At 37.3% G+C, this 25,329-nt stretch overlaps 1 protein-coding gene and 1 long non-coding RNA gene across 3 annotated transcripts in view; one reads left to right on the top strand and one right to left on the bottom strand.

Moving 5' to 3' along the window:
- The window catches only part of MALT1 (MALT1 paracaspase), a 66,783-nt gene that overhangs the window by 29,444 nt on the left and 12,010 nt on the right, over window positions 1-25,329 (bottom strand). For both annotated transcript variants that reach the window (XM_072416540.1, XM_072416541.1), the window contains exons 2-6: window positions 12,834-13,000; window positions 11,173-11,294; window positions 8,897-9,047; window positions 7,255-7,421; window positions 3,414-3,510 (exon numbers count right to left, since the gene is read on the bottom strand). In XM_072416540.1, the coding sequence (XP_072272641.1) occupies window positions 3,414-3,510; window positions 7,255-7,421; window positions 8,897-9,047; window positions 11,173-11,294; window positions 12,834-13,000 (704 nt within the window). The remainder of the gene's footprint in view (window positions 1-3,413; window positions 3,511-7,254; window positions 7,422-8,896; window positions 9,048-11,172; window positions 11,295-12,833; window positions 13,001-25,329) is intronic.
- On the top strand, window positions 1,868-14,039 carry LOC140334269 (uncharacterized). Its single transcript, XR_011921502.1, has 3 exons — window positions 1,868-1,901; window positions 10,446-10,680; window positions 13,931-14,039. It is a non-coding gene; the product is annotated as an uncharacterized lncRNA (long non-coding RNA).

Below are 25,329 nucleotides of genomic sequence, written 5' to 3'. Positions count from 1 at the left end.
TTGATTTGGAGAACATCTAAAAATAGTAATTGTGCATACGTGTAAATTTAAAAAATGTAAAAAAAAGTATTGAATTATTACTATAAAACAGCAGTGCACTTTCTATGGCACTCCTGATCTATGCCTCCTTATATCTGTATGTGAGCTAATTGAAGGCCTCTGACTAGTCTCAGATTTGGAGTTAGACTTGTCACTACAGGTAGATACATACGAGATAGGGACTGTAGGTTTGTTCTTAAGTTGAATTTGTATGTAAGTTGGAACGGGTACATTATTTTAATATATACAATCAGGACAGATGTGTGTCTCAATATTTTATTATGCAGTGTGGTGTCAGTTACTGTATAAAATCCTCACTGTAAGTAAATCACAAACAAAGCAAAAAAAATCCTTATGGAGCCTCGACATTCATTAACTTCTGGAGTAAGCTGTGCTTTGATATACAAAAAGAAACAACTGCAGAGTTTGTCTTGGTCATTAAAGAGTTAAAAGAGGCTGCAGAAAGAGCCTCCCCCCATGATCATCCACAACCTGTGTTTAGCAAAAGATTTCTTCTGCAAGTCATGCAAACCCCCCCCCCCCCCCCTTCAAACCTTCCTCCTGCACACAACAAGCAGGGAACGCCCATTCGTATCTAGAAGTCGTCTGTATGTCGGATGTCCTTAACCTGGGGACTACCTGCACTTTGTTTTGCTTGTTGGAAAGGAACTTCATGCTGCTCCCTGCTTCTATTTCTGTGGATCTGTGATTTGTTAAGCTCTACTGCTGCTCCTCTACAAAGATGCCACCCAAGCCCCTAGAGATGCGGTGCAGAAGAAGGCATAGAAAGTCAATAATAAGGACATAATTAGTTGCAGGGAGACTTTAGACAATACTGGTGCCTCATCTTTTGGCCTCCATTTGTCTTTTTTTGGGAACAATGGTCACAGTTCATATTTTCTTTACGAGAAAGTTAGCAGTGGTAATCAAAGTAAATCATGGGTGTGCTCCAACTGGCTGATGCTGGATTTTCTAGTACAATAAAATGTATTTACCCATCGTTAACTTAATAAACACATATAATATATTTGCTCTTAAAAGCCTGTCTGTCCCTATATCTTCTTGTTTATATTCTGAAAATATCATGCTGGGCATATTTAAACTGCATTATATTTCTTAGAACCTTCCTAGATATCCAAATTTGTGAAATAATAATGGTTTATGCAGTTTGTGGTAACAGCCTGTGCCCCTGAGCAAACATGTAAGGTTCAACTACACATGACACAGGAACACAGCTGACTTCCTGGATAAAGAGATGCCCAAATTTGTCCTAAATCCACCAGATATCAACAGACTATGCAAGAAGGATACTTAATGCAAAATGCATGGAAGAAATCCAAACAATGGATATGGCGTTAGATTATCCTAATAAAATGTGTTACAGTTTGTTCATACGTGGTGGATTTGGAACACCTTGCAACTTTTTATTTTAGTAATAGTAGTCCTTTTGATTAAAAATGCATTCTGCACAGTCTTTAGAAACTGGGATTAAGGTCAGAAAAGCAAAAAAACAAAAAGCTTTTTAAGAGCTGCAATATTTCAAAATGATAATAAAGTGCAGAGCTTTTTACAGCCTGTAGATAGTATTGTATTCTACAAGTGAAGTACTGCCTTAGAACCTGCAGATGTTGCTGTACTAGCTTGTCAGTGCCTGCATTTAGTTTTCAAACAATATAGGAACACACTTTTGTTACAATCTTTTCTTGGCATCAATAGGAAAAGTGATCAGCAAGTTCAGGTCCCTAAAGTTCAAAGTCTAATTATTTCTAAAACATATTTACTTTTCATTGATGCAATCTTGCTTTTCAGCCAAATGCTTTCCTGATCTGCAGTATTAGACAAAATGATACAGCAAATTAAAGGTCTGTAATTTTTATTTTATGCTGTATGCTGTTTCTAACAGGAAGTCATCTGTGTGTTGGAAAATAACTGCATTCACAGCTCAGTGTTTTTTTTAAAGAAGACAGCAAACAGGCTGTTTTATTGCAGAAGGGACATCACCAGTCCCTTTGTACAATAAAACACTGCCTAATTGCTCATTTTTAAAGCAGAACTATAGTTCCACTTTAAGCGCCTAATTATGTTTTTTATCATACGACAGTTTACTATGTTTGTGCATTTTGTAAAACCTAAAAGATAACAACATAGACTTAGGGCCTCCCAGTTTTAAAAAAATGTGCTGCAGCATTATTTATAATTTTAAGCCCCCCTTCAAGCTCTTAAAAATTCTCATTGATTCTGCCATTGAAGTTCACTTATTGTAGCTTCCTGTGATAGAGTGGTAACAATACTGCACTGCTCATAAATTTAGTTGCCTGATTGCACTACAGTGGGAGGAAAAGATGTTGTAGGCAGCATAGCGATTACAATTGTTACTGCTGAATTATAAACCTGTATCTTGTTAATCAGCATTTTGTCCCACCCAGTCAAACCCATTGCTTTCTGAATTGAGAGCACTGCCTCTGTTTCTAAACCCCTCCTACTGTGAACTGCAATGTCTGGGAGGGAGAGTGTGTGAGACACAAATGAACAAGAATTCAGGGGAAGTACAGGAAGTTTTCTGATTTGTCATATTGTCATATAGCAGTCTTTTGTTCTACATAAACCAACCTAAAAATCATTTAAGGTAATTTAAAATGACCTAAATATAAAGCAAAACCAATGTGGATGCCCCGACAATAACACTTTATGTAATTGTTTCCATATTTATACAGTAAAGTTTATTTATATTACTTTTTAAAAAGTGAACATTTTTCAATATACAGTCCTAATCAATGAACAATATATAAAAGGGTACAAAGTAGAGTGAACTTTAGCAACCTATCAGGATGTATATTCTCTCATTCAAGTGAATAGGAGAGGTTGGAAATCATTTCTTGCTTGTGGCTGCAGTAGATCGCAGCATGGTTACCAAAAGTGACACAGTTGGTCTTTGAAGATTGGAGCGGCATACAGATTTGGTTGTTCATATGTGTGATTTGTTTCTCCTGGCCCAGAAGCGGAAAACAGTGCAGTTTTACACATTGGGCCCCAAAGACCCCAATGGGTTCTGCATTTTACCTAGCATTTTGCTGCAATTAAATGAATTGACCTAATAGTTTTTAATACTTCTGCATAGATTGGATTGCTGCTGTTAACTTCAATATTCAGGGGATTAAACCAGGATTTGTGTATGAAAACCCATTTTTTAAGATCAGATATTTGATATCAATGAATTCTTTTACATTCTATAGCTTTTACATACTTATATGTAATTATGGACTTGACAATCTTTCATCTTACATTTCGTACAGTGACATTACCCCACATGATGACATTATGATTGTTTAGGCAATTTAAAGGCGTGCTATGCCTAGGTCAAGGAATTTACTTACCGATAGTAACCTTAACCTCCCTACTGTCTTCACTTTCACTGCCATTAGACACGCGGCAGAAGTACTGGCCCTGATCTTCCACTGAAACGTTAGAAATCTGAGGACAGAAACAAATAATTTGACTGTTTAGATTAAGGTATTTACTTTATAGGAAAACTGTATTTTATAGGGCCAAGAAAATGCTTCAGTTTAATGGTGGCCCCACCATCAGCATATACTCATCTCAATGCAGGCTTGGAAGCCTTTGGCCTAGGGGAGAAGCACTGCTAACTATTCCTTTCATGGTAAGGATGAATTTCGGTGGGCTTACGTGTATCATGAAAAGTGTGTCATGGTGTCCCATAGGTTGGTGGGCATGGTGAAAGTGGGTGTTTGTTAGGGTCAAAAAAGAAGTTGGTGCAGGAAGACCTCACCCTGCCAGATGCTATGATTGCAGGTCTGAACAAAGAGTGGGTAGCTACAGTATATAATGTCAGCGACTAATGGTCCCATTCTGATCGATATCTGAATGGTGAATTATCTCCATTGCGGGCTATTGCTTCAACAACATCCTAAAAATATATTTGCAGACAGCAAAGCCCCTCAAATTAGTCCTCTCCTGACTAAGACAAGTGTAAACAGATTTAGAGGTCTATATTAAAGAGAACCTGTTGCTTTACTTTGCATTGAAAAAACATAGACTTGCTTCTTTACTCAACAGTGGATATGAAGACACCAATACATTTTTCACATCTGCTTTCAATATGCTCCCAGGAACCCACTGTGCTGCCTGGGCAAATATACATCTAACATTTCAAAGACAAGGCCTTGTGATTAATAGGTTAAAGCTGCAGGTTTGCATTATGGGATTCTGGTGGAAGGGTTGTGTATGCTTCCATCGCAAAAGACTACGAGTTCGATTCATTTAGACACGCTGCATGTAATTTCATCTGAACTCCAGTGCAGACTGTTGTATATAACCTAGCTACAGGAACAAGTAGATGAAGCTGCTGGTATAATGGACTTTAAACTGTATAAATGTTTAACAAAGGCAAACATACATTTTACTTGGTGGTTATAGAAAACCATAAATCTAATAAAGCTTTTACTGCATACATTAGATGGCTTGTAACAAAGACTCCTCACTCAGTAAACAAGTCTTACACAAAGTGGCATCAGATTTATTCACTATAGTGAGCAGGCTCCTTCAGACCCACAAAGTTACAAAGTTCTTCTACAGAATATTTGCATAGGTATTAAATGCCAGTAACCTGCTTTTGTCATACACAAAAGTGTCCCATCCTTCCCCTTGTAGCTCCCAATCACCATCTCCAATACTTTGTTCCCACCCAACTAATCTTCCTCTGTTCCTCTTGTCATTGTGTTTTCCTAGGCAAAAATGGAAATGCGTTTCTCCATTGTTTATACTCACCCAGCCATAAGTTCACTCTTTACCTAAATCATCATATTGTCATATTTGCCACTAAAGCCTTTCAATAAAAATAGAATAAATAAAAAGTAAAGAAAACCTTAAAAACTACAGATCAGAAGAGAAAGTGTATATTTAACAAGATATAGTGGAACCAGTAAGGGACGGGCATTTGTAAATTTCTGAATCTTGGTGCAGCCTCTTTGGAAAACATGTGTGTACTGCTATTCACTTACCCCGTAAATAGGATTTCATTTTTGGTAGGTCACTAAGGCTGCATAGATTGTTTTTTCTCAACAAGTTCAACAGGTTTCATTTTAAAGACTTATGTCAGCAAATATGTAAACACGAGGGCAGCTATGTGGTCAGGCCTGTATGATTTTCTGTGTCAAAGCATTCCCCACAAATGTGAATCACTGTTGTTAGCCTGTTGTTAGCATGGACACAACTTATAACAACACTGAGGGAGACACCTGAACTGCTGCCATGTTTGTGTTTGGATTCTGGGCTACTGCAAGGAATGAATCAGCCATCCAGCCATTGTGATTAGGAGTTTTTGGCTTTATGGTTGGTATGCTGGGCTGTTTTGCCAAGTTTTTTGACCAATTTTGCTACTTTTGGGGTCAATTTAAGGTAGTAAGGGGATGGTTACACTTCTTCTTTGATGTTAGCCATCTTGCCTTGGCACATTCCCTACCTCCTGTCCTGTATTTTTTATTTTCATACAATATTGTCACAGATTTATTAGTGGTATATGCCCTGCCAGGGGCCAAATGTCTCATTATGCCCTCAGTAGGATGTGGTTAGCCATATGGCCTCCTGACCCTCTGGTTAGGACAACCTTTCTATGCTTTAAGATTGGGGTGTTCGTTGTTCTGAATTTGTTGTTATGGTTTACTAAAGTTAATATTTTGCAATTATTAAAGCTCATTGCCCTTCCAATAAATTTGAAGAAATTGTGTCTTTATATTACAGGTAAGGAATATTGTATTCAATTTTATGTCAGGTTACAGGACTGAGCTTCTCAAAAGCATTGCTAGTACCCTCTATAGGTTTGCACAACCTCTATGCTGGAGAAGCATAGATGGCCCAAATCGATATGTTTACTAGATGCAGACTGGAAACACCATGAAAGCACACTTTTCATGCATTTTCATGCCTCTTGATTTGGTCCCTGTGGAAACATCCTGGGGATATCCACCAAGTAACATGTCAGGAGTCTTCATAAAGGACTTTTAATTATTGCTCTACAGTTATAAAAGGGTCACATTGGATCTAAAATGTAATTTTATTGTTTTGTATTTTGGAGAATTTTTATGGACACTACTCATATGAACCCTTACATTTTTCATGAATTAAGTCCTTTGTTTGGATTCTTAACACATCCCTTTGGTAGTACATGGGACAGCATAAACACATCAATCATCAGTGCAAGTTGGTACAGAAGGCATAACCTAAGTGGAATATCGGACCGGCTGTGCAACTCAACTTTAAAACCTGTTAATGCTCCAGCTGGTGTTGTTAAGTAAGTATCCGGTAAGTTTTAGCCTTAGTTTAGGATTTAGAACAGCAGTGTTGGGTTTGAAAAATATAATAATTAGTTTACAAATGGGTTTTAGGTTTACAATAAAGGGTTGTTGCATTCCTTCAATGGTTATACATTCTACCTGCATAAACAAAGCAAAAAACAAAGCAAAAAAACAAAGCAAAACACAAGAATAAAGATGACAGATTTTGACAAAGATGACAAAGTGCATGTTAAGCTAAACAAGGAAGTGGTGAACAGAGGAAGATTTACCAAAGAACTTCAGACTTTGTCCAAAGATAATCTTTCACTATTCCTTCTGATAAGACAACAGACGTCAGTTTCTTATTTCGAAGTAACATTTATTACAAAGAATAAACAGCGGGCAGGATGGTGTATGGCAGCCCATGTTTTTAACTGGAAATTACTAGGTATTTTCGAAAAGTGTGTTATGCACAGCATCCTGTTACCCAGTATTGGAGTTAAAGGGAAAATCTAACCTTTTTAAAGTGTGCTAAATGCATTTTGCTAGCTGATCCTGCATCAGAAACTTGGCACAAATTATTATTTATCACTTTTTCTGTACATAGCGTTGAAATAAGAATGTATACACACAACAGTTAAACACAAATTGAGGGAGATACAGGTAGTTCACAAAGATATTGGGACTACATATAATATCACACTGTACTGGATACACTAGGCTTTGTAGAAACAATAGGTCTTTATATCTGTCTGTCACTTGGCAAGTGCAAAGATTCTCACCTGCACTTTGGAATTCAAACGTCTCTAGTAGATGAGCAATGAGTTTATGCTTGCACAACTTTATATCAACACAGCTGTTTCTAATATTTTATCATATGCTATGTAAATATCACTGTATGAAATGCATTTTTTTTACTTCTTACCATGAAAGTTCTATTTGTAGCACCAGTCACAGAGACACCATTTCGAAACCATTGGTATCGAGGCAGTGGCTTTCCCACTGCACCACACTCCAAAAGCAGCCTGCTCCCCACAAGAAGCTTTTGGGGCTGGGGCTGGTTGCAGATTTGGAGTTTGTCATCAGACAGTCCTACAAGAAAAAGACATATGATATTTAAATCTGAACAAACAGCTAAATACTAAATATTATTACACATACACCAAAGCTGCTTTCAATACTACAAAAAAAGAAGAAAAAAAAGACATACGGACTTTAGAGGCATTACTAATCCCACAGAACTTACACATAATTTGTCATAATTAAAAACAGAAAACTTTGTATTTGTGTCAATTAAAATCAAATTCAAACAAATGTGGAATCACATTGCAAATCCAAGTGATGTGTAGTCTCTATGGAGTCTCCATGTAGCCTACATGTGTTCTACGCGTTTCAGGGAGCAAGGTCTGCTTCATCAGGAACAAGGAGACATCTATGGTCATATGTAGTAGGCAGGCCTAAATAGAAAAGGGTGGTTCCTTCAAAGAATAGTAATTTGGAGGGACCAAAAACCACACAGCAGACTTTAGGTAAAGTTAGGCTCTTTAAACAGAAGAGGACAGCACCAAATAACTACCAATAATTAGCTTCAATTCCCCAGTTGTAAAATTAGTATATCTATACTTACTCATATATTACTAGTGTTATCTGTGCCTCCACATTGTATCCCTTTTATCACTTGTATTCTTTTTTACCCAGTTCTGGGATTTAAAAACTTTTCCATGCAACACAGTCAAATTGCCAAACTTACTCCTATCTTTTGCAGTTAAGCAACACAGTTAAGTCATGTATATCTGCATGGAGTTTTATCTGTTATATACTTGTAGATTTGTAGGAGCTGCTCTTGACTTGTTTTTTGGAGGTGCTGGCTCCAGACTTCTCATTTATATCCTTGCTTCAATACTTTGTGAGTCACTAACAAACCATAACAAATGTATGCAAATCATTTCATACCATTTTTTCCAGGTCTTTGACTAATCATGTAGTAGGGGAACAGATACCTTTGACAGCCCTGGGGGTTGTACCATCCAAAATATTGTAAGTCAGTGGTGGCTCCCATATTTCTACCCTGTGAGGTTAAAGTGTATCCAAACTTGAACACCTAACGTTAATATATTACACTTTACTGGATTTTAGATGTGGAGGCTGCATTTCTTTTTGTTTCCAGTCTAAAATGGTTTTCATATGAGTATAGAAAATACTTATTAACCAGGCATCATCAACACCCTAGCAGTCACCATGTATTGAAGATGACCAAAGGCAGATATGTTCCAAGTCCAGCCCTCCATACAATGGAGTGAGCATAATCACCCTGGGACAAGTCCACCAACACCAATGTTAGGATTTTGGATTATTTTTTTTTAGAAGATGCAGACAGACTGTATAAATATGAAAAGACAAATCATTCCAAAAACTTGGAAGCCCCTTTAACAGCTCCTAATGGTCTGTGACATTTTATTTGCTGTGCGGGGTATTTATTGCTCAGAGATCTCTCTCTCTTTAGGTCTATAGGATGTCCTCGGTAGTCAGTGTTCATTACATAGCCTTCATTTCACTGACTTACTCACCATGACACGCCAGATTGCTCTCAATGACATCCAGCTGTGCCCAGGTACTATAATGAAAAGAATGACTGTTGTTTACTCTGCAGATGTATAAACCGGCATCATTCACATCCACGAGGTTAAAAGCCAGCTCGGATGAGTTCCCGTATGGTACCTGGGTCAGGGTATGAAACAAAGCCATAAATCAGCAGGTTGTATGTCATATGTATAGTCCACCATTACTGAGAGTATATAAAACCAACTAAAAATCTCCTACGGGCTTTAGCATTTTTATTTACCATTTTGATTCCTGCTATAGGGTGACAATGCTTTATCCCTGCCTTTCATTGTGCTCCCAAGTGTCACACTGTCACAAGGTATTTGTAGGAGTCTGAACACAGCTGTGCCAGTATGCATTCGGCAGCCATGGATCATTGTTGTCACTATCAGGAAACCTGCCCTGAGAAATGCCATTGAGTAAACACTGGAGTATGGCAGTTGCAGTGGATCAGGAGCACTGAGATGTAACAAAGCAGAAAAAAACATGAGGATTTTAATTTAATTAAAAAAAATCAACTGTTTCTGTTTACACAGTGCTTTAGCATACCAGTTGCCATTCAGTTAGGGTACTGTTATAAAAGAAATGTAAACCCTCATGTTATCCAATAGACACCTCCTCACTACATGCCATTTCTTAGGACAGGTTTTCTGATAGGGACAATGGTGGACCATGACTGCACAGCATAGCCACTTATAGTTTCCTTTAGGAGCAAAATTACCAAGATAGGATGACAACACAATGGCACAATTGGGAACCAGTGGCAGAATGTTCTCACACTATAACAAAAAGTGTCTGAAGAAGCACCCTATGGCAAAATCACCAGGTATTAATATTATTATTTTGATATTTTATTAACATGTTAAGGAAGATAGGAGGACTTTAGTATTGGAATTTCAAATACTTTAATCATTTTACCGATGGCCACTGGCTCCTATTTTGCACATCAGATTTTTGCACATCAATTTTGCTATCTTTTACATGCATATTACATCTTAGAAAATTAGCAAAAGGACCCCTAAACCACATATCTTCTGAAGGAATGGGAGTTGCTGAGTTAAAACCAGGTACTTTTTATAAAAAAGCAATATTATCAATAAGCACAGGACAGTTGCAACAAAATCTCAATAACTGTGCTTAATAGAACAGATAAATGGAACAAATAAAAAACAGATAATGCAGAGTCTTTAAAATGTAATATTTGTAAATCAAGTAAGGTCTTAGGCAGTTAACAGGGCAACAACTGTCAAATTTTGATGACATCTAATCTCTAAACCTTAGGCTAAATAGTAAGCTAGTAAGCTATAACTAATAAATGTGGAAATACGCATTTTTTTATGTAAGCCTTCACAAATATTTTTTTTTTTTTTTAGAAAAGTCAAAGTAGGTTCCATTGAAAGCAATTACATGGCCAAGTCAACAATGCATAAAGATTTGGAGTCACTCCTATAGTATGTCACATGTTGACAAAGATCATCAATGAGAGCCATTTCTGTTTCTTTTTTTCCCATACAGGGTATGGATACACGTTCACTGGAACTGCCCCTAACAAGCAGCATAGAGGACAACCTTATGTAAGCTCCAGTTGGATTTAGAACCACATAATGTTGACTCTCCCTCTGCCAGAGGGGTCAAGCAGCAGCACCATTTTAGAAGACCGAAACGGCTCATATGCTCCCCCATGCTTGGAAGTACCAGTTATCTTCTTCACTCCCATCAGTTAAATGAAAAGATGGGAAGTGATGAAAAGGTAAGTTTATACCTAAACTAAGTATATATTTTCAAGGAAAAAAGCAAAGGTGCATTATAGGTGCTTTTACCTGCTTGTGTGTGGCAGAAAGGTGTGCATTTACGCAACATAAAGCAATGCATGTGAAATGTGTCTGAAATGCATCTTATCAGTTAAAAGAACTGCCATGCATTGCTGATCACAGTCATTTTTCACAGCATGACTATTTTTTGTTTGCACAGAGGTGCTTTGGGCTGCTTATTCAACACATGGCATTGTGCACAGCAATCTGCCTGGTTTTGGGAAAAGCCATGCACACGCATAGTGGGAACAGGTGCAAAAATAATATCATATAGTGCCCACCTCCTGTCCCCTAGGGGTATGTCTTTTCACCTCCTCTTTATCAAAGAGGTTCATTACTATAAAAATGAATAATGACATTATTATGGGTGCCGTTGTTTTTTGCTTCATCCTCATTTCATCCTTTGAGTCAGTGCAGAGTGAAGTCATTACCTCTTTGTCCATTTTGAACCACTGGTAATTAACAAGTGGATGTCCAGTTGCTACACAGGAAAGCTTGACCATTTGTCCAGACTGGACAGCCAGTGACTCTGGTTGGACTATCACTTTGATACCTGAAACACAGACAATGCCTCACATTACGTTAAAAAAGGAACAAATCCCCATTAACAAAAATTCTTTAACCCAGTCAATGTTAAACAAAACTGATTTTTCATTTTGGATATTTTCTGGCAATCTCAATAGTATGGTAGTTTCTTATATACCTCTCTTGGAAACCAGTGGAAGCCTCCTTCACCAAATGCTCTAGGTCTGCAAAACTGGTTGAACCAGTTCAAAGTCAAGTGATTGTCTCACACTTTAATTGGATTTGTGTTGTTTAAAACTAGATTAAAGATGAGGTATAGATTTGTTCTCTTCTATCTCTAAAAAATGTGTTAGAGCCACCTCTATTGAACACAATAGAACACAATCTATTGAAGGTAAAAGGTAGAAGATTGGAAGAATTAAGTTTGAGGCTCAACAAAATTGTTTGAAAACTTAATTATACACATTATACATTCAGGATTCATACATAATTATCATGTACAATAATTGTGTTGCATACCCAATCTTGTTACAATTCACAAGATTGGGATATCCATACTATACAGAAGAGTTCTAGCACCACACATAAGTCAAAAGTAGGACCTGTATAAGTCTATGTATTATTATGAAGAGATAACAAAAGACCATGCAGTCCTTCCAATATCAAACCCCTGAAGAAGCCAAAAATTGGCAAAACGCGTTGGAACACGTGCAACCTATACAGGTCCTACTTTTGACTTATGTATGGTGCTAGAATTCTTCTGTATAGTATGGATACACCAGTCTTGTGAATTGTGACAAGATTGGGTATGCAACACAATGATTGCCTTATTATGTATGAATCCTGAATGTATAAATACATAATTAAGTTTTCAAACAATTTCCTTGAGCCCCAAACCTCATTCTTCCAACGTTATTTAAAACTAACAATATGGGCAATTTGTTGTTGTGGTGCAAGCAGAGGGAATGTGGAAATCTTAGAATGAGTTCCGTAATCAATAACTCTTTGCATTACCTTAAACTACCTAAAAATGATGTTGAGTGACCCTGGTTACCTACCTTGTTCTTGGACAGCTGCAGTGGTGTTTGGCACATCATAGTGGCCCATCTTTGGCAGCTGACAAAATGAAGCTGGTAGCTGATGGGTTAGTTAAAGCTAAACTAACCCTGTCCAATTTGCCTGTTGCTAGCCACAGAAAGATGCTGGCCAATTGGTGTATGGCCAGATAAATTATTGATAACTGCTGGATAGCAATCATTTACCTGGTTAGTACTGTGCAACCATCAACCAAGCCAGTTCATTGCCTGATCAATGACCCTCATCCCACCCCCCACTAATCCTTATCAATGTTCAATCAACATGCAATATATTCATTATTTCATATTGATATTGACCAGAGATGTCCAAAATCTCTAATGGATTTGCTTTAGATTTAATGTTTATTTGGAATTTAAGAAATATTGTTCAATGTATGACCAGAATTGCTGATGGCCGGGAACAGTTCTGCATTCACAAACTTTTCTCCTTGTATTTAGGGTAATGTGAATATACAATGAATAGAACACACCTGGAGGTTTCAGGATCTGAATGGCATTAGTCTGGCCAATATTTTGTAGAAGATCTGCCAGTTCTTTCGTTGTACATCCTTGGTCTCCTATCAGTCTTAGCAGGCTGCGGGCAGGGCTTCCTTCGGGCTCCATGACTTTCAGGGAACACTGGTGAAGCTCTGTAGATCTACAAATAAAGTATTTTTATTAAAGTTATTAAATTTTTAAGGTTAAACTGGTGTATTTGAGAAAAGGGAAACATAATTTATTTTCCAATGAATTACCAATGGAGGTCAGTAACTCTTTTTTTTTCTTTCTTAGTGAGATTTCCACTCTCTTTCTGGCAGCACAGAAAGTTATGGAAGATCTCTCCAATCAGAACAAAACATATTTTTGCCCCTGGACAACCGCTATTTTTTGTATGGGTGTCACAAAGACAGATACTCTTATAAATGGCAAGGTTACAGATGGTGATAGAAACCCAACAGAAGCTGTAACTTGTTCCAGCTCTTTCTAAAACCCAATAAAAAATGTTTCTAGAGTTAGGCTTTAAAGCTGAAATTAGAAGAAATGTAAAATCATTTTTCTAAATGAGATATGCCATCATACAATATTCTGTATCACTTTTTCAAATAGTAGCAGCCATTGAATAATTCCCTCCTCATATTGTTCTTTGGAGGGTCACTCACCCTGATTTACATTTTATAATACTGGCGGCTGCTATGCCCTCTCCTTTCTCTGCAGCCATTGCTGACGTCATGGACTTTTCAATAGACCATTTCTCAGAAAAAAGTCAGTGAAAGAAAAACTATGCGTTTCTATTGAGAAAGGGAAAGGGAAGTACTTGGGAAAATGTAACAGTACCCAGGCGTTCAGCATTTTTTCAGCATGTGACTTTCACTTATTTATGCACTAGCTTTTCCAATATTTTGTTTGGACATTTGTGTATTTTAGAGGTATGCATATATATATAACACATACTTTGTGTGTCTTCTTCATTGCTGGTCTCTTGTAACAGAGAGGTTTTTTGTATTATGTTTGCATATTTTTTTACTTATTTGTATGTGTAAAAAAGCTGTTAAATGTGTGTATAATGTATGGTATTGTTACTTTATAGGTGCAGTTACAGAACATAAAATAAAGTCTTTGACAAAGCATGGAAGAAAAATGCAGCTTGTGAAGCATTATTGTGCCTTGCCAGCTGGAAAAAATGCATGAGAAATGAGTGTCAACGTAAGTGTTGCAATTAAAACTGCATAAAAACACATGAAGTTCTGAAATGTATTGTTGTGATTGACCCCTACAACTTTGCACACCTTCTGTTTTGATGTACCTAGGATATACAGTTAGGTCCATAAATATTTGGACAGAGACAACTTTTTTCTAATTTTTTTCTGTACATTACCACAATTAATTTTAAATGAAACAACTCAGATGCAGTTGTACTGCAGACTTTCAGCTTTAATTCAGTGGGTTAAACAAAAATATTGCATATATATGTGAGGAACTAAAGCCTTTTTTTTTACACAATCACTTCATTTCAGGGACTCAAAAGTAATTGGACAATTGACTCAAAGGCTATTTCATGGGCTGGTGTGGGCAATTCCTTTGTTATGTCATTATCAATTAAGCAGATAAAAGGCCTGGAAATGATTCGAAGAGGGGTGCTTGTATGTGGAAGATTTTGCTGTGAACAGACAACATGCGATCCAAGGAGCTCTCCATGCAGGTGAAACAAGCCATCCTTAAGCTGCAAAAACAGAAAAATCCATCCGAGAAATTGCTACAATATTAGGAGTGGCAAAATCTACAGTTTGGTACATCAGGAGAAAGAAACAAAGCACTGGTGAACTCAGCAACGCCAAAAGACCTGGACGTCCACGGAAGACAACAGTGGTGGATGATGGCAGAATCATTTCCAAGGTGAAGAGAAAACCCCTTCACAACAGCCAACCAAGTGAACAACACTCTCCAGGAAGTAGGCGTATCGATATCCAAGTCTACCATAAAGAGAAGACTGCATGAAAGTAAATACAGAGGGTGCACTGCAAGGTGCAAGCCACTCATAAGCCTCAAGAATGGAACGGCTAGATTGGACTAGATTGAAAAACATCTAAAAAGCCAGCACAGTTCTGGAAAAAACATTACTTGGACAGTTGAAACCAAGATCAACCTTCACCAGAATAATGGCAAGAAAAAAGTATGGAGAAGGCGTGGAACATCTTATGATCCAAAGCATAGAACATCATCTGTAAAACATGGCAGAGGCAGTGTTATGGCTTGGGCGTGCATGACTGCCATGGCACTGGGACACTAGTGTTTATCCATTGGTGACACAGGACAGAAGCAGCCAAATGAATTCTGAGGTGTTCAGAGACATACTGTCTGCTCAAATCCAGCTAAATGCAGTCACATTGATTGGGAGGCATTTCATAATACAGATGTACAATGACCCAAAACATACAGCCAAAGCAACCCAGGAGTTTATTAAAGCAAAGAAGTGGAATATTCTAGAAAGGCCAAATCAGTCACCTGATCTGAACCCAATTGAGCATGCATTTCCCTTGTTGAAAACTAAATTTCGGACAGAAAGCCCCACAAACAAACAGCAACTGAAAGCCGCTGCAGTCCTGGCAGAGCATTAAAAAGGAGGAAACCCAGCATCTGGTGATGTCCATGAGTTCAAGACTACAGGCTGACATTGCCAGCAAAGAGTTTTCAACCAAGAATTAGAAATGAACATTTTATTTTCAGCTTTTTAATTTGTCCAATTACTTTTGAGCCTCTGAAATGAAGTAATTGTGTAAAAAAAGGCTTTAGTTCCTCACATTTGTATGCAATCTTTTTGTTCAACCCACTGAATTAAAGCTGAAACTGCATCTGAGTTGTTTCATTTAAAATTAATTGTGGTAATGTACAGAACCAAAGATAGACAAAAGTTGTCTCTGTCCAAATATTTATGGACCTAACTGTATGTAGCCGATTTAAACTGCAGGTTGAGCTAGGCTTTAGCAAATTGGCCCTTATATAGGTTGGTGCTATATAAATCCTTTTATTATTATTATTGTTAATAATAATAATACCACTGGGAATATTGGTTATGTTGGTTTCTGCAGGCTGGTGTAGGATTTCAGTGAAATTCATGTGTACTAGCTGTGCTAGTTGGCCATTGGTTTGTTGCTGGCCCAGGAATGTGCATTGGTCATGGTTGGTTTGATTCAGCCATGCCTGTTACTTGGTTTGGGTCTTTGTTTCTCTACTATTTTTTCTCTTCTTTTATGGTGGAATCATGAAAATATATTTTTGGTGCATGCAACAGGTCACTGGGAAAGCAGCATTGTAATGGAATTATTCAACATAAACCAGTTTAACTGTGAAAAGCATAAATATGGTGCACAATACAGTGTCCCAAAACAGAATTAACAGGTCTGGGTGCATTTCATCACCCTATATTAGAATAGCAACCTAATGTACAACTGCAGTAGCAGACAACATACCTGTCCTGAACCCCTATAGAGCACCACCTTATGCATGCTGCACATTCTAGTGCACAGCATGCTTGGTAGAGAGCAATTTAAACTACCCAACAATTTACTAAACTTCTGGGTACTCTATTAGCAATTTATGTGTATTTGATTTAGGCCACTATAATGGGTGATCGTTTTACATTTTATATTATAGAGGATGTAAGGAGGTGCTGGGGCATGCCAAAAAGGGGAACATGACTCCTAGACTCCTTGTCTGCTAGGACAAGACTCCCAGGAAGACATAAACAAAATATAGAATTATACCAAGAAGTTTAAGTGTTTTCAAAAGCCATTCTCAATCAAGGTGCAGTGGAATCAGAGGTTTCCCTGGGGTTCTTCCAGAGGTTGTTAGAGCTTCCTAGAGGTTCGAACGATTTACTTCTTTTTGGCTGATGCACTTGGCAAAGTCACAAACTCAGTGGTATGATGTAACTGGAAGAATTCCAAAGTATCAAATTCCTAAACAATTAAAAGGGAGATGCCACATCCCTATAAGTATATATTTATAAAAAAAATTTCAAGGAAGGTGGGACTTTCTATGCATAATATATATAACAAAAAATCACAAAATAGATGACCATGTATTTGGCAGAAGAAACCAAGGTGACCTATTAATTGTGCCAAAGGTTCCCCAAACAAGACTTAAAGTTTTTTTCTGTGCAGATAAACATTTGAAGAACAGATGGGGGAACCTAGCAATGGTTTTTAACATTCTTCAGTGCATTTCGCAGAACTAGTCTGCTTCTTCAGGAATATTTGTCAATAGTCTGTACATCTCTCTCGGTAGTCTCATAGCCTCCTTTGGAGCATAGAGTAACATTTGCTGATCTCACGCATGTGCATTGAGATCAGCAAATTTTTTTTTCATCCTACGTCACCTGATCTCGTGCCTGGGTCGGGTGACATAGGATGAAGAACAGGAAGAAGAAGAGAAGATATTAGCGCTCAGAGAGTCGGCTCTGGGATTGATGCAAGGATGATGCGGGACCCCATGCAAGACACCCCTGGAGGGATCAGACTGCCCTGCAGGTTTTTTGCAGTTCTGACTTTAGTTCCTCTTTAATAATATTAGATAGTAGATATTGGATATAAAAATAAATATACAAATGATGTAGGGAACATACACTGTGGCCTTCTATGGCTTTAGTATGGGTTCATCAGGAAAGTGGGGGTTCATTAAAGTTATTTCCAGGGTTACTCAGTGGTAAATGGTTGAGGAAGGCTTATGTAAGACATTAAATAAGACTTTAGACCTTCCAGTTAATCCTATAGCTAAAATATACACATTGTTAACAAAGCAAAATCCATTACAGATGACTTTCTAACATTTTAAACTCACACATGCAATCCAGTTACTTCTCTTTTCCGCTCTGTTACATCAGAAAGACGTCTTGCTAAAGAAGACTGACATAATCAGTCTCAGTATAATAATTGAGAGAAACACTACTGCAGTGAACTACTGAGGAACAGAGAATTTCTGGGGATTTTTCTGTACACAATCTGTGTACAATATTCCTTCAGTTGTCACAGTTCAAATGTTTTTAGATTTAGACTAGTTTTAGTAATTCTGGTTGCATGTATTCAAATTAATAGTGATTTCAATAACAATAAATTCCCAAATGTTCAAAAAAATTTCATCTCTAGAGCCTGTGAGTGCTTCTTCTCATAAAATAAGTGGAATGAGGATGAACCTTGCCATCTGCAGTGAGTTCTCTGCATAAATAAAAGCTTCCTAGATGTCCCCTGTCTATTCTATTCTTTCTAAGCAGTCTACATAGAGCTTGAAGTTAAATTATTGGCATCCCGTTCAATAAGGGGTCTCAATTTGGTGACTTTTTCTGAAAAATAATCAAACTCTCCCTTTTAAAAGTCAGTTTCAGAACATACTGGGAAGGTAACATTCTCCAATAAAGTTCTCTAATATCCTTCTAATACACATAGTTGATCCAAAGTCTTGGGCTAGGTACAGTACACATGTGCAATAATTGTAGTTAGAAAACAAACAACTAATGACTGATCAGCAATTATTCATGATTATTTTGAACGATCGTATAATACACGATTCTGTACAAGCTGTAATGATTCGTTCAAATATAATCCACCAATAATGTACCCACAGTAGATACAATCGTTTGAACGATGCAGGAAGTGATGTGTATCAGAGAAAGTGTACCGCAGAACAATCCACAATCACTGATCGACCGTACATAGATAGAAAACGATTGTCGCCCAAACAGATCCGCCAGGACGGCTGTTTGTTCCAGCGACATTGCTCATTCATCGGCGTTGTTGGCCTGTCGTTGTGCACCTTTTTTGTTAGCAATTATAGAAACGATCGGTCACTAATTGTTCATTTCCAAAGATAAATATTGCATGATTGCAAGCTTTAAAAGAATTTCCACCAGCTTTAAATTGTTTTCTTATCAAAGAACTAAGAGAGTGCATTTGTGAAGGTCATTGAGTGTTGGCTAAATTTTATGACCAGTTAATTCCAACTGGTAGCAATAAAACAGGTTTGTTTGTATAAAAAAGGAAAGCTTTATACTCTGCACTCTGATTTACTAAAGCTCTCCAAGGCTTGAAGAAATACACTTTGATCAGTGAAGGTGGGTGATCCAGAAAACCTGGAAAGGATTCCTTAAATCATTTGCTACCAAATGTTTTGAATCCTGGACCAGATCCAATCCAGGTTTGCTGGATCACCCAGCTTCACTGATCAAAGTGTATTCTCTCCAGCCTTGGAGAGCTTTAATAAATCAGGGCCTCTGAGTCACAATTGGTTTACCACCAGCTACTGACAATGGACATCAGAAATGTACACAGTTCATAATAAATCTGGAGTTTGCACACACATTAGAATGACAAAAATGATTTATTAAATAAATTAAACCAGAGCCGTGATTAACCACAAATGTACAATCAGATCCTTTACCAACATGTGAAAGTGCATGATTGTTATCCAACCCCTTCACTAGCTTATTGATGTTCAAAATGAATGGTGCAGTCTTAGTTTGTAGTGCACATTGACAAATCCATTCAGTTTTGCTTTATGTACCCAATCCTATATTGTGCACCACACTCCTGCTACGGCTGTAGTTGTGCAGACTGTGAAGAGGTATTTTGCAAAAAATGATTGGTTAAACTTTTCACACTACCTTTCCTAAATAGCAGTTTCAAAAATGCAGAAGTTGAATGAGGTTATGTAGTGCAACACTTTTGGTGGTAAAATATGATTTTATTATATCGGTCCACCTATCAGTACCAAAAAGAAGGAGAACTGGGGGACAGATGGATTATGGTCCAAATGAGGCCACTGGAGCTATGTGCAGCTCACAGCACACATAAAAATAAATTACAAATGGCTTTAAAATTGGCTTCCGATCAACTAAATGCATATGCAAGCTATAGGATATACCAAATAAACCCTGTATGGCATATAAAAAACTTGTAAAAGTATTTATCAATATAATCAGTATTAAATTAGCAATTTATGGAGTTTCATAACTCTAAGCACATGTAAAATATCTGCATGAGCATAACAATATCCCCCCACCACACACATATTACTATTATTTATATTTTTATAGCGCTAACATATTACGCAGCGTTGTACATTAAATAGGGGTTGCAAATGACCAACAGATCCAGACAATGACACAGGAGGAGAAGACTCTGCCCAGAAAAGCTTACAACCCAAGAGGTGGGGGATGTTGCGCGCCATTAGAGGTACATATATGGTTCTCTTTATCTCTCTCTCTCTTATTTTTAAACTTTCAAATGATAGCTATTAGATTGTAAGCTCCATTGGATAGGGTCCTCTAATTCTCCTGTGTCTTTGTACTTGGCCATTATGTAAATCTGTAATTTGCAACCCCTTTTCAGTGAACAGCTCGGTGTTTTATGTTATATTAATATTAGCTCTTCACTCTTGATGCAGCAAAGAAAAACACATTTTAGCAGTTATATATTTGGACGTGGGAGTTACATTTCATGGCAGTACCTAACCTTGTAACCTTTTTAATAAATAATAATGAATATATTTTATATGCATGCATTTGCTCGCAAATCTGGGACAACTAATAAATTCTTTTATTCTCATGTTGGCATGACATCGAAACAAGACTCCACATGCATACCCATTAGTACACCTGGTCTAATACATACAATTCCACCAGGAAGACAAAAAACATTTTATGAAGCACATTCATTAAACACTGGGTATCAGAGCAGTGATATTCGTGTACTGAATGATTAATGTCATGCTGGTTAGTTGCTGCTGGATTTAGCAAGAATAAATTACCTGCAGTGTGTATTAATCAAAATCATTTTGAATCTATTTATTTTCATACATTTACTGTAAGTAATGTTTACTGTTCTGTTCATTTTATTTAAAAAAAACCTAAACCCACATTGGAACTTTCTTGATATCAATGATATTAACATTTTCACACATTGAAGAAACCCTCTGGTATTAATACCAGGCTGAAAAAACATTTTCAAACAGTATTAATTCCAGAAACTTTCCCTCCGTTGAATAAAGCCAACTGATCACACCCTGTAGCAGGTGATAATCTTATATGCCTTAACAAATATTGCCCACATATAGTTTTACTGCTGCTGAAGTGAATCAAGGTCACGCTGTTTTATATAAATAAACAACTTTTTGAATTCTAAAGGTAGAAGAGAATACCAAGTATCTCTGGGTATGGAAGAGCATGTAACTTACGCCATGTGACAACACTGGGCCAACCTGCACTGTCTCTCATGGGGCCTGATTTATTAAAGCTCCCCAAGGCTGGAGAGGATAAACTTTCTTGGGTGATCCAGCAAACCTGGAATGGCTTTCTTAAAAGTAATTTGCTATTTGTTAGCAACTGTTTTCGATCCTGCAGAAGATCCATTCCAAGTTTGCTGGATCACCCAGCTTCACTGAATAAAGTGTATCTTCTCCAGCCTTGAAGAGCTTGAATAAATCAGTCCTATATAACCTTCTGGAGCAGAGCAAAGGTATAGAAAGTAATTCCTACTGGGGAACGCTGTGAAAAAGTGAACCCACTGTAATGCACTACATGGGCATTGCAAAATATATATTGTATTATGAATTAGTACCTGTACATGCCATTGCACTACTATGACACATGCGCATTGTGGTGCCATACATTTTGCATTGCAACAAATGTCATGCAAAAACAGGCACTGCAATCTATGGTAACACATTCATGTGCATTGTTGTGCCTTTTCATTTAAAAACCTGCCTCCTAAGAAACAACCTGCAATAACGCATGTGTAATAAACACACAGCAGCAAATCTTACTGGTGTGAATATCCTATTACAACATCCACCATACTATATTGGCTTAACTTTGCTGAGAATAAGTTCTTCTCAAGCATTCTCTTGAAGGGTGTAGTCACTCAAAAATACCTTGAGAGCAGGGGCAGGGTCCTCTCCTCCTGTATCACTGTCTGTATTAGTCAGTCATTTGCAATCCCTATTTAATGTACAGCGCTGCGTAATTTGTTGGCGCTATATAAATCCTGTTTATTATTAATAATAATAATAATAATATTGTGGGAAAAAGCCATGTATGTGTCCTGAATTACCATTTTTCATTTCCTTGTTACGGATTGTCCCTGAAAATGAACCATTGCAAATGCAGCCTCGCACGTGCCCAGGTTCTCGACTCATTTGCTGCCCACCTCTCCTACACACACACGTTTGCAGGAAATTATTAAGAATTTATAGAACAGAATTTCCAAAGTCTGCACAGCACCTTGTTTCCTGGTTAGGATCAGGTCACTGAGGCCACAAAAAGTACAAGAACTGAAAAAAAGTCAGCAGACACTTATTTTTAGCTTAATGAATTTATAGGCTGTAATAAAGGTGAAACAAAAAAAGGCATATCTACCAACAATAGATGTGGATACTAATAAATCATGAAGGCGTTATTCACACTAGTGCATTGCAGTTTAGCACATTTTTTCTTGAGTGGTAACATTTATCACATAATTTGGTGGGCTGGGTTGCCATTTATTCTTACATATGCCAGTGTAAATGGTAATATGCATTTTCAAAAGTGCATTGCATTGCAATAGTGGGAAGTTCCCCACTGGAAACCCAACTTTACAGAATGACATCAGGTAAGCAGTATTTCTTGCTGATAATGATAAAATATTTTTATTTTTTTGGACAGCTCTATCAAAACAACTTACAAGGTGTTGTATAATTTATACTGCACTGGTAACCCTGATTAGAAACTCTGTGCTTAAATTTGTTTGGTAAACTTCCTGACACACAAAGCTAAAGAACTGCCTGTGTAAATATATCATAGATTATCTGAAAATATTTCATGGTCCGTTTTTAAACCAACCCACATTAAGAATGCATTTTGCTTTCCAGGGCAGGTCTACATGCCCTTTAATTGCTCAAACACAACCCCAACCCTAGCTAATTATCTAATATATATTAGTTAGTGTATCAAATGACAGTTATTGTATCAAGAGATTTGTACATTATCTGCTACAGAGAGCACTCAATGGCTATGTCTTCTATGTCTTTCTCTAAATGGGAAAACATGGACCAAAAAGGGCATTTGACTTTATTTGGGAATGCAACAAACTACAAATCAGAGTATAGCACTGTGTTGTGCTTCTTTACGTTGTATATTGACTTCTATTGTTCAATATGTTGGGGTTCTGTTTACAATGACTGAAACTACAACTCACTGTAGTATCCCAAATGCCAAATGCTGTAAAATGTGCATTTTATTTAGCCTTTTTACAATGTAAATATCTGAATTAGCTGTAACACAAAGAAAAATTAAAAAATTTGAAAAGTTAATATTGCTTTTCTGACAGTAATGGGAAGGCACCAACAATACTATTATGGGTGCCCATGCCATGCAGTTTATGAGTAGCTTATGCCATGAGGTCTGCAAATAGCAAAGAAAATAAGCTTGTTTGGTTGCTGTGAGCAACTGGTTTATTTTCTTTCCTATACCAGTGCCACAGCAATTTTGCCAGGGGAATCACGAAAGTAAACAGATGCATGCATTCTCACGTTGCAGGGAAATCCTAGATGATGAATGATTGTGTCTACATTCCTTCAGTTAACAGGTGGCGTGTGTCTTCTCCCAGAGGGCCTGGTATTCATACATATCTCCAGGCTAAAACTTGCTGGACTCCTCGAAAACTAGGTCATTACTTTTAAAGTTGAGCTCCAAGTAAACAGCTTTTTACACACTGAAATAAACATATTTGTGAACTGTTTATAGATGTCAAGACTTGTACTTCTGTTTAACTAGTGTTGTGATTTAGACTTCACACCAGGTGTTTGACGTCTGTACGGGCCACACCGCAATTCAGTCTTTCACATGGCTGACCCAACTGTGGCTTTACAAAGAAAGTGAAGGAGCACCCTGATAAGGTCTTGCCTTTGATCTCCCCACCTGTATGTTCACAAGTACTACAATAGAAGTTCAAAAGAAGATACCACTCCAGGTTTAAGTGGCTACAGGTGTCATGATTGTTTCAAAGTTTGTCTCTTCCCTGAAATGCAAGCTGCACAATGAGTGCCACTGGACATGGAACTATGCCGGCACCATCAGATGGCAGGTCAATCAGCCACAGCTCAAGAAACACATATAAACCTCTAATGGAACCCTGGTTGGGAAATAATGCTCTATATTGGACATTTGTGCATTGCAACAAAAGAAGATAGTGCTTTGTCAAAAAAAAAAAGCCTAAGCAAAAAATACACCATATACAGAGTGCCATATTATAAGGGAAGAACATTTATGGCAGCAGGTGCATACAGAAGATAAAAGGTCAATAAAAGAAAGAAAAGAAGGAAATGGAAATTGCTTGTGCAACAATGAAATGTGTTATATCATCAAAATATTAAAGTTTATAAATATATAGAGCGAAGGTCTCTTAACAAATTATCATACACTAAATAGTATATTATTATTGTAGAATACTTGATAAAATACTATAAGATTTCCCTTATATCATCTACAAATTTAATTTCATGAAATAATCAGATCAGCTAAATAGGGATATTCACAACCATTTATCAAAGAAACATACAAAAACTGTGATTATTAGGGGATACCATCATATCCTCAGAGTCAGAGAGATGTATTATTTATTATCCACGGTCATATAAATGATTAAAAAAGCATAATAAAAGGGCTGGTGTACCACATCTGGAATACATTTTCAAGAGTTAATATATAAACAACTTTTTCAATATAATTAATATTTTTGTTATTAATATTATTATTATTAATAATAATAATAATAATATTAATAAAAATAATAAACAGTAATTATTAAGCGCCAACATATTATGCAGCGCAGTGCATTAAATAGTGGTTGTGACAGACAGTGACACGGGAGGAGGAGAGGATCCTTGACTGGAAGAGCTTACAGTCTAAGAGGTGGGGGCTGTAGCACACAATAGAAGATAATATATGGTTCTCGCTCTCTCTTTTTTTAAGTCCTTAAGAGGTGGAGGAAGTAGCACACAATAGGATGGGGGATATGGAATGGTAGGTAAGTAGTGAGGGTTTTAAGAGACAGAATACAGATAGGCACGTTTGAAAAGATGGGTTTTGAATGTGCAGAAAGTAGGAGCAAGCCGAATAGGACGAGGAAGACCATTTCAGAAAGTCGGGGCAGCTCTATAAAAGTCTTACAGCGGTGCATGTAAAGAGGTTATGAGTAAGGATGTCATTAGTAGGTCATTGGAGGAGCAGAGAGAGCAGTAAGGGGAGTATTTTTCTATCAGGTCAGAAAGGTAAGTGGGACAAGAACTGTGGAGGGATTTGAAGGCAAAGCACAGGAGCTTGCATTTGATTCTAAGGTGAAATGGAAGCCAATGAAGAGAACTACAAAGAGAGGCAGCAGAAGATGAGTTATGGGAAGGGTGAATAATATGTTGACTTTGGTATAACATCATGTCACATCATATATTTTGGGGGAAATATCT

Source organism: Pyxicephalus adspersus, chromosome 6, assembly GCF_032062135.1.
Source record: "Pyxicephalus adspersus chromosome 6, UCB_Pads_2.0, whole genome shotgun sequence".
Lineage (NCBI taxonomy): Eukaryota > Metazoa > Chordata > Amphibia > Anura > Pyxicephalidae > Pyxicephalus > Pyxicephalus adspersus.
The sequence above is the reverse complement of the archived record's forward strand: the minus strand, read 5'-3'. Positions and strand labels throughout refer to the sequence as shown.